Raw genomic sequence first — 17,632 nt, forward strand, 5'->3', positions numbered from 1 at the left:
CCTTGTGTTCAGAGTTCAAGCATTCTTAATCACGCTCACGGAATTATATCATGTTTCATTTGAGGCAGAAAATCCCCCATATGCCTCCCTAGAGGGTCTGGACCCTAGAGAACACACCAGTTGATTATTTAGATAATGAACAGCCTTGCGCATGTCTCAAGAGGAAAAAAAGAGCTAATAGAATATGGAGCGAATGGCCAAGCAACAGCACTAAGATATTAGAAAACTAACAAGGAAAGATAAGGGCCTAATACCCATGGCTCTCAGACTTGGAAGTCCAGCACAATATGAAAAATAATGATGAATGAATGAAAAATACACAGCAATGTCTTTTTTTGGTCATTTTAATCTACCAATTTCTGTTTACATACATGAAACCGTCATACTGAGATCACTGAGATCCAAGCCAAATCAGTATGTCCCTACACATAGTCTAAATAGTTTGAATCCATGCGAGGGAACATTTATATTTTTAAAAATAAAAACATTATAGGCAGTGTCCCATGTGGTTAAGTTGGTTAAATCTTTTCCCACCTTGTCTCTTAGACACGGAGTGAGGCTGGTCCCACAGCAGGACGTCTCTGTGGAGCAGGTGTTGTGAGGTACAGGAACATCTCAAACTCATCACGGATGAACAGGGTGGTGGTGGTATTTCTGAAGGAGCAGAAGTGTGTGTCGCAGCTCGTGGAGGGCTGCCTGGTGATCCAGGATCAGCCCGTTAAGGTGTCCCCGCTGGCGGTACCTTCGACCCGGGTCACTGTGCCCTATGTCCCCTCGTTTATCTCCAACCAGGCGCTGGAGCATGAACTGAAGTGCTTCGGGAAAAAGGCGAGCGGGTTCAGACCGGTGACTCTGGGGTGTGAGGATCACAAACTGAAGCATGTACAGTCACTGCGGAGACAGGTCTTTATGTTCCTGAGCTCCAGCACCCAGACTCTGGATGTTTCGTTCCGGGTCAAGCACAAGGATGGGATTTATATGGTATATGCGAGCTCAGGGAACAGTAAATGTGTTGATCGTGGGGATGTTGGTCACAAGGAAGGAGGCTGCTCCTCCGGAGCTCAGCGAGGCAGGCGGCTCCGTGCCGGCTGTAGGTGCTACCTGTGGCCCAGTGGACGAGTCCGCTGCTGTCGGCGGCTCGGTGTCTCAGGTTAGCACAGCAGGACAGGTGAGCACTGAAGATATCGTGGTGGTAACGGGTGTTAAAGGTTCTAATTGGGGTCAGGGATAAGGGTGGTATCGGCCCGGTGCCCGGTGGCTCGGCAGTCCGGGGTGCGGGTGTGAGTGGCCCAGTACACGGTGGCCCTATGGTCGTAGATGCGGGGGTTAGCGGCCCGGTTCCCAGTGGCAGTGGGGCTAGTTGCATGGTGAAGGTGGGGGGAGGGCTGAGCTGTCCTGTGCCCGCCATGAGAGGCATCAGGCAGGGCTGTCCCGTCTCAGGACAACTCTACAGCATCTTCATCGAGCCCCTTCTGTGCAGGTTGAGGAGCAGGCTGAGGGGTCTCTCTCTGCCGGGGCTGGCTCACAACCCTCCTGTGGTCGTCTCGGCACATGCTGACAACGTAAATGTTTTTATTCATGACCAGCATGATGTCCAGCAACTTCACGAAAGTCTGGTCTGCTATGGGAGAGCCTCTTCAGCCAGAGTCAACTGGGAGAAGAAAGAGGGATTTTTAATGGGGCAGTGGAGCCCGGGGACTGAGCCTGATCTTCCTGCAAATCTCCGGTGGGGAAGGAATGGATTAAAGGTTCTGGGGGTCCATCTAGGAAGTGAGGGCTTCCAGAAGCAGAACTGGGAGGGGGTGCTGGAAAAGGTTGAAAAAAAGTTGTCTAAATGGAAATGGTTGCTACCTTATCTGTGCTACAGGGGGAGAGTTCTGATAGTGAATAACTTGGTCGCCTTGTCTCTTTGGCACAGACTTTTTGTGTTGGTGCCACCTCCAGGTCTGGTTAAGGATGTAAAGCATCGCCTGGTGACTTTCTTCTGGTCTGGGCAGCACTGGCTGAGGGCAAAGTCCCTGTAGGCCCTGTGGCAGAGGTATCCCGAACTTCGGCCTTCAGACAGCGTAGAAGTTACTGTACGGCTGTGGTCTCTGCTGGTTGGCTCCTGCTTATCTGCTACTCAGGCAAGCTGGCCGACTAGGGCTGGACAAACAGTTATTTCTGTTAACAAGAACTGAAGCTGACCTGACTGGGCTGACTCCGTTTTACAGCTTGGTGATGAACGCCTGGCAGACGCTGGAGGTCAAGCGGACTCCTGACCCCAGACCAGGGATATGGCTGTTTGAGGAGCCGCTGTTTTACTATGATTTCCTGAGAACGGACCCTTTTTCCTTTACAACATTAAGGAATACATTTATTGAGGCGGGCCTCATCTAACTGGGCCACCTCACAAAGACATCCATGGAAACACTCTGTGACGTCACCAACATAAGGTCCTCCAGAGTGCTGGAGAGGATTGCGGAGGAAGTGTTGCATTCCCTGTCTGTGCCGCTGAGAGCGTTTGCTGGAAACCGTACTCTAGCTGACCAATGGGATAATGACTGTGAGTACCTTTTTCCCTCTCTGATTGTCAGCCCTGCTGCTGACGGGTGGCGAGAGGAGAGTGGACTGCTTATTTCCTTCAGAACACCGATGCTTGGCGGTTTCAGCTCTTCTGGGAAGAAGCAGCTTTATGTCAGCTGTGTGAAGGTGCTGAACCATCGCTCTCTGGCTGGAGTCAAGGATATGAGGCGGACTGAGGAATTGTCTGCAGGCTACACCCCTGAAGGCAGGTGGAGGGTCCTGTATAAACCTCCTGTTGAAAAACGGCTGGGTGACCTCCAGTGGAGGATTATCCATGGAGCTTTAGCTACAAACAGACACAAAGCCCACCTGGACCCGAGCGCTGAGGAGGGATGTGGTTTCGGTGGTGACAGGGAGACTCTAGAGCACCTAGTGGTTACTTGTCCTCGACTAGAGGTTTTATTTAGACAACTGCAGCATTGGGTGGAGGTGCTGGGGGAGAATTTTTCTCTCCCTTTGTTTGTTTTTGGGCCTAAATACAAAAAAAAATAAACAGAGAAACGATCGTCCTGGTTAACTTCCTGTATGGGATGGCTAAACTGGCCACCTGGAAGAGCAGGAAGAACCAGATGTTTGGGGTAGGCTGGACAGATGTGGTGAAGTGTTTTAAAGGCTTGGTAGCAACTCAAGTGAAAATAGAACACTCCTAGAGCCTGACCAGTAACCTGGAAGCTTTTAGATATCGGGGGGATCAGACAGGTGTTACGTTCAATAGAGGAGGAAGGTTCACTGATCATTAATTTTTTAATTCTGTGTGGGTGTGTGACATGTAGTTTTCTTGTGTAAAATGTGATATGATCAAAGTGTTATTTATGACGTTTATTTCATGAAATGATTTAATATAAAATAAAAGTTAACTTAAAAGTCTCTCTCTCTATATATATATATCTATAACAGATATATACAATCCATCCAGAATATGCAACTGTAGTTGATGGTTTGAGAAGAAAAGGGTGCACAGCAGATGCACGATTAGAGGAAAAAGGCATTGACTTGCGGAGCAGATTTCCATGAAGTGTAGGGGAACTTAATGTTAGCCTACAGAGTGATTACTAGGTTTGACTAGTGTCCAACTGAAATACTTCTTGATTTGTTGTGAAAACCCAATGTAAAAAAACTTCAACCGGAAGCTGGGAAAATCTTGAGGGCTTATCTAACCGGTTCCGGTACCATTAGCGACTTGCAGAATATAAAGCAGAATATATTTAAATATGAGCAAACAAACAAAACAATATATACTTTAACTGTTGTATAAATTTGAAAAGCTTTAATGGTTTTGTATTTATATAGCGCTTTTCTAGTCTTGATGACCACTCAAAGCGCTTAACAGTACAGTTTTACATTCACCCATTCAGACACACATTCATACAGTGCATCTATTCGCAGCACTTTGTTATTCTATGGGGACCATTTGGGGTTCAGCATCTTGCCCAAGGGGCACCTTGGCATGCAGATGGGTCACATTCGGGATCGAGCTGCCGACCTTCAGGTTGGAGGACGACCTATCTACCCCCTCAGCCACATCCACCACAGCAGCCTTCAGAACATAAGTGACATGTCATACCAACATTAATATTTAGTCACCCACGAATGCAGGTTGCTTAGTGGCTCGTACAGCAGGTGAGTGGTTTACGACTGTATTGTTCAGAACAGTCAACTCTATGATACATTTCACAGCCAAAGAAAAAAAATCTAATTTAAATCCACAGATTTTTTAAGTGTAGATCAAATTGTACACAAAAAAGAAAGAATACACATTGGAAAAGTAAAGAAGGAAGCCAGGCAGTTTGTCTTACTGTAGCCTATCTGAGGTTGCCTTAGATTACCTCTTACAAACAAAGTTGTACACAGTGGTGTTCTCTGCACACAAACACATGCTCTGTTATCCTCTGCATCTCCCAGAGAAAGCCAGAGCCGCAGGTAATGCTGCACAAACACCCTGATAGAACGCAGCAACAGTAACTGTGTGTCAGTAGTCACAACAACACAGACATACTGTTCATGACAGCGGCTTCTATAATAATCGGCCCATGTTGGCTAGAATATCCAGGCTTTTATTGTGCTCATGCCAGCGTGGTCTCCACTATCAGCTGCTATAGCAGCAATTAAAGTTCAACAGAATTTCAATGATTAATAATGATGGGCAAAGCAGATAATTATACATGTATTTCCCTATATTTAAATCCATTCTCCTTCCATCCTAAAACTATCGATGTGAATTGACTCTTGTGTGTGGAGCTCAAATTATTACTAAAAATAATTAAACATCAAGTAAGTATTAAAATACACACACACAAATATCAATTATTGTTATAGGATGTATTTTAGGGTAAAAAGTACTTCATATGAATACTATTCACTGTAAGCTATATTATATAGTAGAAATAGTGATATCTTGAAATCTGCACAAAGAAAAGTAACACAATGTACCGACACCAGTGTGTGTCTGAGTTGAGTATGTTGGTGTGTGTCCGTTCAATTTGTGTTGATCTATTGATTTAAAAGCTGTCGAGTACAAACCAGGTATGATGAACTAATCAGTACAAACACCTTTCCCATGTCAGTCTTATGAAGGAAAGATACAAATTGATGAAACCACATACAGCAGGACATCCAGTCCATCCTTTTCTCTGTTTGTCTTTAGTGAGAACAGGTTAGCGGTTCTCCACAGCAGCCCAGTTATTATTGACAGAATTATGACAGAATTATGCATAATGTCACAAAGTCTCCAACAAAAAAGCACATAATTTACTCAGGTTGTGTCCAATTGGATCAATAGGTTTCGTGAATAGACTGTGTCAGAGTAACTGGCAAATAGACAAATACTCATCCATATACCCTGCCCCATCACTTCCATGTAAACAACAGTCAATTTGTGAAATGCTGTGACAGATTCGCTGCAGCAGAGCAGGAACAACAGAAGCAAAAAATGTGGTGAAAGAAAGTCACCTTCAGAATAAGGAAAGGCACATATTAATTTACTTCATGAGGACAGAGTAGGGATGTGATGATGGATTGTTCAATCTGAGTAATATACTTTGTTAAAGAAGACTGATGGTGGTGGCTGGGGAGGAAAGTGTTTTTCCTTCCCATTTCCCCTTCTCTAATAAATGTTGAGAATACCTGGAGGGCTGTTCCTTATAATGACACATTACCTGGACTGATATTGCCACCACATGGATGCCATTTCAATGTCTGCGTGTGATCACATGACAACGTGTTTTGGGAGTAATCGTGCGTGTCCCCTTTTTTTTTTCTCCAGTCATGATGCCTTTGGTGCGATGTGTGTGGAACTCACCCAGAGGAAATATGAACGGTGTCTCATATACATTGCTGAGCATTTACTGTATGTATGAAGGAAATATCGACCTTATTCATTCTGAAACTCCACTGTTTAAAGGTAAGAAGGATGTTGAAGGGTTCTATACCTCCCCTAGCCTCTACACTGTTTCACCCGCTGGGCACCATGAGGCTTGGTCTGGTAGGAAATTCAGGATGAAAGCTTTGTTCATGTCTTATGCATACATTTCCATGATAAATGGTAGAACAAGTTAAAGTGCAAAGTTAAAATGACTTTTTTGTATGTTTCTGAATACTTTCAGATTAAAGGTCCAGTGTGTAAAATTTAGGGGAAAGGGATCTACCGAAATTTTATATAAAATAATCCTAGTGATTTTGTTACGAGTGTGTTTCATCTAAATAATACAAATTGTTGTTTTCTTTAACCTAGAATGTGCCCTTTATATTGAAACGAAACACCAATTGAGTTTTTATGACAACTGAAGGTTACCACAGGTTCTCCTTCACGTTTAGAAGGGGAGGATGAGGTTAGAGGTATTCAGCTGCCACGTGCATTATGTCACTAAATTATACACATTGCAACTTTAAGTGAAAACAGGGTCAGACCAAACCACAGTGGTTTAAACGATATACCCAGGCAATGCTAGGTGTGTGTCCAGTGTGTAACGACTGTGCCGCCTATTTATTGTTTCTCACGGACATTTGTTGTTCACACTGGGAGGCATGCATGCAGTGTGGCTGCTCTAACCTGATGATGTGCAACTAAATGAAAAGCAAGACAGTCTGTAGTACACATGTTCCAGGGCATTAGAGAGACTGAGGCTTTTTGACATGAAGCTATTTTATAGATTAACTTGGTAGCTACAGAAGCACTGACTTGTATGATTTGGTGCAACACAATTTTGAGTTGCAGATACATATGCAAGTAGTTTCTCAGAAAACTGGGTTCCGTGAAGTATAACAGGAATGGCATTCTGAAACACACACACGCACGCACGCACGCACGCACGCACGCACGCACGCACGCACGCACACACACACAATTGAATGTGCCTGGGGCAGTTTTACGATGTTAGGGTTATCATCTATCTTGGAGTATTAAACAAGCCTAACTTTACTCATTTATGACCTAAATAGTCAAGTGAATAGAAAGAAGAAATTAGGAATAGAATATGTCTGCTGTGTTTACATAAAACAGTTTTTTCTGACTTTTAAAATAAATATAAAACATTGTATATGTTTTCTTTTTTTAAAGGTCTCCCATAATTCTGTCATATCAAATGAAAAATTTGATCTCAGCTGAATACACCTTTTGTTCCATTTCCTTTTCAGTCAAAACTGAAGGAAGTCATTCACAACTGTTCCATGCTTCTCCCATTATGTGGAGAAGCAACACAGAATATCATCCAGAGACACAAGTCATAATGACTTAAAACAATTAAGACTACCATCAAGCCAATGTCACCAACAGGGGGCAAGTGGAGTCCTAGACCAAGAGCAGAGGTCTGCTGCAGCAACCCCTCCGCCCCTCAAATAAAAGAAAGTAGTTGTCTTGCTGTTTTCCTCTTTAAATTCAAGTAGGTGGAGAAAGTCAGCCATTTATCATTTGAAGTAACTAGTTAATGAACATCAATATGGAGATAGCTTTGGTGTTTATAAATAATTAAAGTTGAGAGAAAAAGGTGACAAACTACACAACAGACAAAGTGGTAAGCTTCAGTCATGGCACAGCAGAGATCTTTGAATCCAGTTTAGCTTGCTGAGCTGCTCTGACATCCTTTGAATGGGGATGATGAAAAGTCAGGGAAGAGGCAAAGCAAAGGCATGAGTCCATAGTCTGATTCTAAATATTTCCATCTAGTTTCCGTAGATGAGTTTCTTACCACTCAATCAGTCTGTTGTGTTGTGTTATGTCGGGTTAGGGTTCACACTGATAACAACAAGTGTAAGACAAGTAATAGAAACACTGCAATCACCAGTAACATGCAGTTTCCAGCAGATCTGGATATAAACTTCTCTGTGGGTTGCTGTGATTGTCTCTGACTCATCATGACACATTAGACAACAAGCTTATCTTCCATTCCATCGGTTATCAGGATGAAAGGCTTAACCTCATCTGACTGGTTACCAGATGACATTGGCTCATTTAAAAAAAGTTCAATAAAGATGGAGCACTCTGAAAAAGGATGCAGCGTTTTTTTCTCAAGCAACCCTTTGGAAATTGATGGTTAATGTGTGATAATTTTCTGACATTGGAACTGCTAACATTTCACATGGTTTCACTTGTGTGGGCAAATCTTGTTTTCTCTTCTTCTCTCCCTCACTGTATCACCCTGCCTGCACCTTCATCAGCAGTGTGTGTTCCAAAGATGAAGCAGTCTACAGAGCTCAGCTTTTGTTTTATACCTACACTCACCAGAAAAAAATTGTGCGCCAGACTGCATCACAGAACCTGTGAAAATATGCATCCATGTAACACCCAAACCTAACCAGACCTGCTAAAAGGGAAATGCTACGCTGTGGATCTATAGTGGGCGATGTGGCCAGTCGACCAGGAAGTGTGAAATCAGAAATTCTCTTTTAATGTGTTGCTTTTATTTGACATACTTTTTGTCATGTGCTCTTTTAGGATGATATAATAGAGGATTACTTATATTGTCAGCCACTGCTCCTGGCAGAGAAACCTAATCTTCAGATTAAAATATTTTGCAAACATTGGATATAGTCTCAAGATACAATCAGTCTTGCACACACATTGCAAAACTAGGTTATGCAAATCAAGAGAACTGCTCATCAGCATGCAATGTTATTATTTAATACCATGGTGTACCTAACAAAAAAAGGCTGCCAAAACTGAGAAAGTTGTGAGATCCGGTAAAATCTCTCTGTAGCTTAGCTACATTCACTAAAAGGTGTGAAAAATCTTAATTCTGATTTGAAAAAAAAGCAGTAATAATGCAAATGTGTTATATATTTTCTAAACTTTACATTAACATTACATATTCAGGAGGCTTTTACACCTTCAGAGGCTTTAACGCCTCCTTAACACTGCTACAGATGCAGGTATTAATCATGATTAAGCTTGCATGAATGATTTAAAGCAGCCTTGATATGCATGCATTGGGCCAACGTTAAAATATATGAAAGATCACATCAGTCTTGTCAGTCTAGTGAATTGCCACCATTATTAGTGCCATGAATGTCATTTTCAAGGATATACCACTGCCTGGATCAAGCCTGCTTTGAACATGGTGGGCACATGAAAAGCATGTGGGTGGAGTGGGCAGGATATTTAATGAGGTCCAGGCACAGCACTGCTGAAGATAAAGAACAGCTTCAATGCTTCTGTTCCAGAATGTGTTTTCAGAAAAGGCCCAATAATTTTGAAAGATAGAGGGACATCTGCAAAGTATGTAGCCGGTAACATCTGCTGCATTAGAAGGTTGCATTTTAATTTGTATGCCTGAATGGAACTGAATTTGTGTGAGCTATTAGTGAAGAATAGAGGGTCAGGGTGGTGACACTGACAGCACTTTGAAATCAGCCTTTGTTGTGCTGTCTATACAGTAACAGTGATGGCAGATGAAAGCATCTACAACGTTTCCATGAGTTAGATACAGCCTTGAGTTTGATAACCTTTGAAAAAGAATATCACTGAAAAGCACAGCATTTAAACTATAACATCATTGTAAGGCTAAACAGCTTCTTATCATGTAAGAATCTGAGTCAAAAACCTGATGGAGAGCTGGCAATTAAATTAAGAAAAAAGAAATGTATATTTTCTCTTGAATCTGAACTCCTGCCTACTCCACTCTTTCATCTACTTTCCCTTTCATCTCTAAGGACTGAAGTAGCCAAAGGAACCTTGCGTTACAGCCTCGTTCCCTTTACTGTTTTCACTTGTTTAAAAGTTCACAATGTTACAGTAAGATTCACCTTTGACCTCAAAGGCAGATATCCCCCCCCACACACACACAGCTTTCTGCAACTACCTAAATAACTTTAAACTAGCATGTTTTAATAATTATATGATATACTATTATTATTAAAGTATTAGAGTAATAATACTTTTTTTTTACCAAAAGATCAGGGGTTCGATCCCAAAGTGATGCACATAGATGAACTCTATGAATGTGTGTGTGAATGGCAAAAACCTTACTGTAAAACACTTTGAGTTGTCATCAAGACTAGAAATGTACTATACAGACCATTTACTTAAATACATTTTTTTTTTAAATGTTAAGAGTTAAGAGAGACTGAAGAAAGGGCATGAGTCTGTATCTGCCCTCTGCAGCTGCTGTGATTCCCTGTGTGCAGGTACCACTAACATCATCCCTTGGACCGCAGATAGACAGTTTTAGTTTGAGCTTCTCCATAACAACTTGGTATTAGCTTAAGCAGCGCTCTGTGGTGGTGTAAAACATGACGGGCTCTAACACTCCATATTTGTTTAACAGGTGGTTCGGTAAAGTACTTGTCATCAAATTGAGTTAATGTCAACTCAGCTGGTTCACTGTGTCCATCGCACTTGCTCCACTCTGCTTGCTGTGTTTGTGTGTGTGTGTGTCTTTGTGTGTGTGTGTGTGTGTGTGTGTGTGTGTGTGTGTGTGTGTGTGCGTGTGTGTGTGTGTGTGTGTGTGTGTGTGTGTGTGTGTGTGTGTGTGTGTGTGTGTGTGTCCGCCCTAGGAGGGGGGTAAAGAGAATCAGGGCAAGTGTGATTTGATCACAACAAGGCTTATATTAAAAATTATACAAATCAAAGATCGAATTGGTGAAGAAAATATTTCTCTCTACACGCCAGCCCCAAACAAGGCTCTGGTAATACAGTCATAAGTAGTCACCTGGACTTCAACCCAATAAGTTGTCAACAATTTGGCCAGGAGCCAGTGATTATGGAAAACACTATAAATTCTAATGAATCCAAGTGAACATTAATACCAAATGAAGAAATTCCATTAAGGGTTTTTTGAGATATTGTGATGGAGTACATGAATATGTATGGTCAGACGGTGCAACATGATTATTATTATTATTATAGGAACTTAGAGTCACATTATGCACATATTTGCTTTTATATAAGTGGCTTAATGAGAAATCCTGTTTCTGACAAGTCATGGTGATGCTATTTTGGCCTTTATTGAATTTGTTTAGAGTGTTCAAAAGATTTACAAAGTCGTTGTAGGAGAAATGCAAATTCTAAAAGTTGTAGCTTGAGATATCATATGAAGCAGTTTATTTTTGTGTCATTCTAAAACCATTCAAGTTGTGTTTTTGATGAGTTTCTACCAGTGGCTTTCATTAAGATAATGGATGTTTTGACACACCTCAAGAGGAAGATGGAGTTGGTCTCCATTAGCCAAGGAGCAGAATCCCCAAGAGAGCTGACAGTTGGGGGTGCTGGCTTGTTTGACTGTAATTATCAGTAGGGGGCCAGCAGTGTTTCCTACAACTTCATACACAGACACTAAGTTATTCCAACTCATAAGCAGCAGAAGGAAATTAAAACAGGAAAAGAGTAGAGTACGGTTTGGAACAAGAATCCATGGAGAACTCATTAAAAGGCAGAATGTGTATGCAAATATTAACATATATATATACAGAAGGATGTCAGTGTTACACATTTACTAACTATCAGTGTTCAAATTCTAACAGATGCATCTAAAGAATCTGGCTTGAAACTCGCAAACTCACATAAGCTAATTTCAGACATGCTTCCTGCAAGCTTCCTGAAAATAAGTCTGGGAGATGTCCGAGTGAGCCGAGGTGAGAATACAGCAGGAGATTATTTGGAGAATTCACCGTGAGCCAGTGGGTGTGTTAATGAAATTCCTAACACCTAACGGATACAAACCTGAAAAAAATAAAAGAATACAAATATCTCTGGATGACACTGACAAAGATGACAACTTGGAAAGACAACAAGATCTCAGAACTTTCAGTGAAAAGGACAGACACCGGTGTTGATGTGCTGTAAACAAAAACACGTGATCTCTGCAGCCTACATGCTGCGCCACCACACGCCTGAATGCTCCAGAGATAGTTCAGTTGTTGTGAACACCTTTTATCAGAGAATCCCCTGCTGTAGTTTTCACATGTGGATGTCTGCACCCCGTTGTCTGGACATCTTCCGGAGTTCATGTCTGGAAATAGCTTTACTGACGTTCAGCAGGCCACAGATGTTCCACAAGGTGGAGCTGTCAGCGACTGGCCTCCTCTTCAACTGTGAATGAGTGCTAACTATAAACAGTACAGGCAGACGTTAAGGCCTGCAACACCCAGAGGCAAAAAACTAATAGATGTTGTAATTCTTACACTTGCACAACATGCAGACTTTTTAACATAAGAGTTTCTACACATTTCTTATTAGGGGAGTAGAAATTAATTTTTAAAACGTTACAAGTGATTCACAGGAGTAATTCACAGATCACTCTTAAGGTGTATAGGCAATTACATGGACATGTTAATTAATAACCAAGAGGAGTACGTTGAAATACGTTTCCTAACCTACAAGACAACTAACTATGGGACTCTGAAACCTGTGTAAATTGCCTGCAGTGCGTACTACCTGCAGCCCTGAGGTGACACACACGTACTAGTCACCAGTCTTCTTTGGTCTCTTGCCACTCTGCACCTTTCTTTTATATTCTGGAGGCAACATACTGATAAACACAGGCAGCACAAAGGTGTCTATGCGATCAGCCCTGACATCAAACCTTGACATTAAAAAGTGAGGGAAAGGGGGGGAAAGTGTAGTTGTGTTTCAGCGTGGGATTAATGCTTGCGAAAAAGAAGAAAAAAAAGATAGAAAACTTGGTTATTATTTTGTCAGTGAATGAAGGTGCAGTCAAACCGATGCCAGGCTAATCGCCAGACACGCCGCCAGCCCTCAAAACTTATCATCCCTGCTCTACTCCTCAACACTTCAACTGCAGCTGACTGATTTGCTCGATGACCGATGCAAGTCAGCAGCCAAACTGTCTGTGTGTGCTACATCGGCTTTCTGACACATTGTCAATTGTAATACAAATGAAAACCCGCATTAATATAGAAATAGATAGCAGACTGTGGCTGAAACAAGGCACAGTGCAGTGACTGTACCCCAACTGTTTCCTCTGTAGATGTGCCAGACGGGAGTGATGGTGATGCCACGTTTTCTGGGTCTTTCATTCTTTCTGCTCTGACTCATGATCCTTTCATTGTTTTTACTGCATCTCCAAACATCCTTTTACTAAAAAATATGTCTGTCCCAGGCTTTAAGGAAACCAGACTATAGAACAGTGCAAATAAAAAGATTAGGTTTAAATACGTCCCACGTTAAGCTAAAATAGGCAACTTTTCTTATGTAGGTAGCTGGCCAGATGTTTTTTATTCGTAACTGGATACCTATAACAAATTAAATTCCCAAAGCAAAGACAGCATGTATGTGGTGGTGTGTGGTAAAGAACCCTAGTGGTTTGATCTCTAGCCAGTGGGAAGGAGTTGGTATCCAGGCAACATGTGATATGCTTTCCAGTCCTTAAACCCTCCACACCTAGGGACCCTTGCAGCAAATACTGAACATCTGTCCAGAGGCCTTAAAAAGAGGGCATTAACAATGGCAGCGTGACTAGATGCCGAAGGCATAGAGAGAGAATGTTGCGTCAGCTTTCTCAAGTGGTTTGCTCCTCTGCCAACCAACGAGGCATTCTATGAGGAGCAGCTCCAACAATCCACAATGTCAACAGCTCTTCTGTTTGAGATAGACTGGCAGTTACTGGATGTCTTGGGCAGGCACCTGAAGGGCCCTGACACCATTGGACCAACATGACTGAAGCCTGATGTGGCCCCAAATCCCTGAATGCTTTAAAGCAGGTGATCATAATTGAGCCGGCTGTGACCTGGAAGGATTCGAGCAGGAAGGTCCATTAGTGGAAGAGGGCAAACTTCCAGGAGCTGGTTAAGTGCTGAAAGAGGCAGGAAAGATCGCTGCATTCCCCTAGAGGCATAGACACCTAAGCAAATGTGTATGTGAAGCCCACATGTTGTTTATTTATCATCATATAGACCAGTAATAAGATATCTGATATAGCAAACTATTGCTGATTGATTGTCTTATCATTCGTCAATCTACACATAAGTGTGTTAACGGAGGTGAGAAACATGCCATGTAGCCATGGCCACACATTTACCATATTGTAATTCATTTAATACTGATTTGTTAAATTGAATTTGTAATTCCACCCTCGTTTCACGCTAGGGCTGACCGATAAATCGTATTTTCATCGTCATCGCGATATGAACATGCGCGGTTAACACATCGGAAAAGATGCCTGAAACGCGATGAATAAAAATCATTTTATTTACACGCGCCATGTATTCACACCCAGCATGCGAACATTTGACCTATCAGATGGAGCCCTGGATACATGCGCCATGCATTCACACCATTTGGCCAATCAGATGAAGCAACAGCTAGCCGTCGGCGCCGGCAGCGTCCCCGGGTCCTATGTTCCCCCGGGTCCTATGTGTTCCGGAGCCACCCTCAAATTAATTGGTGTTAATTTTGTGGCGACTGCGAGGCTATGTAACACGATGGCGGAGAAAGGAGAGAATAGCGAGGAAAATGTGGTTGACGAAGACCTTGTGGTGAAAAAGAACTGCACTTCTGCAATTTTGAGTTATTTTGGATACATTTAGGTACTGTGTAAAACATGCCGAACAGCTGTGGCAACTTCCAGAGGAAACACAACAAACCTCCATCACCACCTGCAACACAACCATAAAGAACTACACGAACAATTCAAAGCTAGCCAAACCACAAAACCAAAAACGTTGAGTAGCAGCAAATCTAAAACCTTGCAACAGTCCATTTCTCAGAGTTTTGCGTGCGTGACTCCTTACGAGAAAACCTCCAAACGCCACGGAGAAATAACAGAGGCCATAACTCGTTATTTGGCTAAGGACATGATGCCTATAAACACAGTGACCAAAGATGGTTTTGTGAGTCTGATAAGGAAACTGGACCGAAGATACAGCATTCCATCACGCAATTATTTTTCCCAAGTCGCCATTCCAAAAATGTACGACACATGCAGGAAGACAGTGGAATCGGAACTGGGTCAAATTGAACACTACGCCTGTACCACAGATCTTTGGTCCAGTCAAACGACAGAGCCCTACATCAGCCTCACTGTACACTTCCTGGATCAAGACTTTGAACTGAAAACGCGATGTCTACAGACAGCCTACTTCCCCGGAGAACACACTGGGGAAAACATTGCGTGTGGACTACGTGAGGCTTTGACCAGCTGGAATTTGCGGGAAGAGCAGCTAGCTTGCATCACCACCGACAACGGGTCAAACGTTGTGAAGGCCACCGAACTCAACCACTGGGTCAGACTTCAGTGTTTTGGCCACAGGCTGCATCTTGCCATCGGTAAGTGTAAATTAATACATTTGCTTTACGTGGCATTATTGTTATCTATTGCCGTCTTATTTTGTAATATTATTGTTTTATTATTGTTTTTGTTATTTATTGTTATTATTTTATATTGTTTTTTGTTTTTTGAGAACCTCTGTGTCTATTGTTTTGTAACCTATTGATTTTGAGCTCATGCCTACAAGTTAAACTACTACTACATGCCACATAATGGTAGTCTGTCTAGTCCCTGAATCATTACTTTGTAATTACTGTAGTTAACTAGTATGTAGTCCCTGAATTATTACTTTGTAATAATTGTAGTTAATTATGCAGTCTCTGAATTATTTCTTTGTAATTATTAGAAAATTGTTAGATTTTGCAGTTAGGCTACAATGATTACTGGTAGGTTTTAATATTTTTTTCATGTGTTTTCCTGTCTTTCCAGAAAATGCTGTTAAAGATGACAGCCGCATTGCCCGTGCTGCTGGGCTTTGTAAAAAATTGGTGGGACATTTCTCCCACAGCTGGAAGCAGAAGATGGCACTGAAAGAAGCACAACAGGAGCACAACCTCCCAGAGCACTCACTCATCACAGAATGCCCAACTAGGTGGGGCTCGAGGCAAAATATGATGGAGAGGATCTTGGAGCAGCGGCAAGCCATATCTAATGTCCTCTCGGCAGACCGAAAAACACGGCATCTGGTTCCCTCCTGGCAGGACCTGGATGTACTGGAGTCTGTAAACCTGGCATTACACCCTTTGCAAGTATTTACTGATGCTCTTTCCGGGGAAAGCTATGTGAGTGTTTCATATGTGAAACCAGTCCTTCATCTCTTGAATACATCAGTTCTTGCAGAAAAGGAAGATGACACCAATTTAACCAAGACCATTAAAGTGAAAATCCTGGATTACATGAATACAAAGTATGATGACCCAGCAACACAAGAACTTCTGGACACTGCATCCTTCATGGACCCCAGGTTCAAGGTCAGCTACATCAGCAGCGAAAGAGTCCAAGACATCAAGACCAGGGTGATGTCAGAAATGAAAGAAACAGCACGGAAGGTAATTGGGTTATACATTTGACATGAGCATTGGTGGGATACAAGATGTCACATACTGTAATCAGATGGTGCATTATCTGAATGTGAATGGAACATGTGTATTTTTCTATGTATTCTTAATTGTCTCTCTGTTTTAGGAGGGAACACCTTCTGACAACACTGAGGCCCAAAGCATGGATCCACCCAGCAACAAGAAGGCAAAGCGATCATTGGGCAGTTTGCTCAAAACAAGTCCAGGCCCCACCACTCCCACCGCATCTTCCATGCAGCTGGAGCAAGCTCTTGAAGCTGAACTTAACAGCTACTTGCTGTCCCCCACCATTGACAGTGAGGCAGACCCTTTGGCTTGGTGGAAACTCCACCAGGTCACATACTCAAAGCTGAGCAAACTAGCTCGGAGGTATCTTTGTATAGCTGCCACTAGTTCACCCTCTGAGAGGCTATTCAGCACATCAGGGAATGTGGTAACATGTCAACGTGCATGTTTGAAACCCAGCAAAGTCAACATGCTGGTTTTCTTGGCCAAGAACTTGCCCTAAAGAATAACTTGCCATAAGGGTAGATTTTTTTTTTCCTGATTGTATCTTGATTTAGTTATTTCAATTTTCCCCCGCATACTATAGATCTCTGCACCTTGTTGGGCGGAGTCGAGGGCCTTGATGATTGTAATGGGAGACATTAGTTATTTTAAATTGCCATGCCCATGTTTAATTTATATTTATTTAATTATTTAAGTTGTTTTCCCCCAGATATTTTTTTATTTCAAGAGTTCAATGGTTTTGTTCAGTTTAGAAGAAAATATTTTAAATAGAGCAGGGGAAATTAAACTTCGTTGGGTGTTCATGTTGTGCACTTTGTTCAATAAAAGTTAAATAAAATAATTTATTTCATTTCTTTATTCAGTGGGCATAGGCTATTCAATGTTTGGGGTCTATGTTAGCAGTGTACCTATTATAGCAGAAAGACAGGAACTGTATAGCTAATATGCACACTTCAATATTTGTTTATTTATCGCAAGTCATATCTCATCGCAATATTGAACAATGGTATCGCACATCGCAGATTTTCCTCATATCGTGCAGGCCTATTTCACGCATGTCTAAAGTTGATCCTATAGAAGGCCCCGATAGATAAAAACAAGAATGTTTTAACGCAGACATATGTTTGAGGGACCATTGGAATCCTCAGTGTGCTTCAAGGAGAGATGAGCTCATGCAGAGTTGCAGGCACCTTAATTTAGTAGTAGGTGGCACATCAAATCCTATAACAAATTTGTGGCAGCGCTGCTTTTGTGGGAGTGATT

General features: G+C 42.1%; 2 protein-coding genes across 2 annotated transcripts in view; one reads left to right on the forward strand and one right to left on the reverse strand.

Moving 5' to 3' along the window:
* ntm (neurotrimin) overlaps nt 1–17,632 on the reverse strand; it is a 376,487-nt gene that overhangs the window by 280,206 nt on the left and 78,649 nt on the right. The window lies entirely within an intron of this gene.
* Nucleotides 2,404–17,174, forward strand: LOC133969797 (E3 SUMO-protein ligase ZBED1-like). Its single transcript, XM_062406495.1, has 4 exons — nt 2,404–2,940; nt 14,542–15,280; nt 15,711–16,330; nt 16,467–17,174. The coding sequence occupies exons 1-4, from the start codon at nt 2,404–2,406 to the stop codon at nt 16,866–16,868; spliced, it is 2,298 nt and encodes a 765-aa protein (XP_062262479.1). The 3' UTR covers nt 16,869–17,174.

The sequence above is a fragment of the Platichthys flesus genome, chromosome 15 (assembly GCF_949316205.1).
Source record: "Platichthys flesus chromosome 15, fPlaFle2.1, whole genome shotgun sequence".
NCBI lineage: Eukaryota > Metazoa > Chordata > Actinopteri > Pleuronectiformes > Pleuronectidae > Platichthys > Platichthys flesus.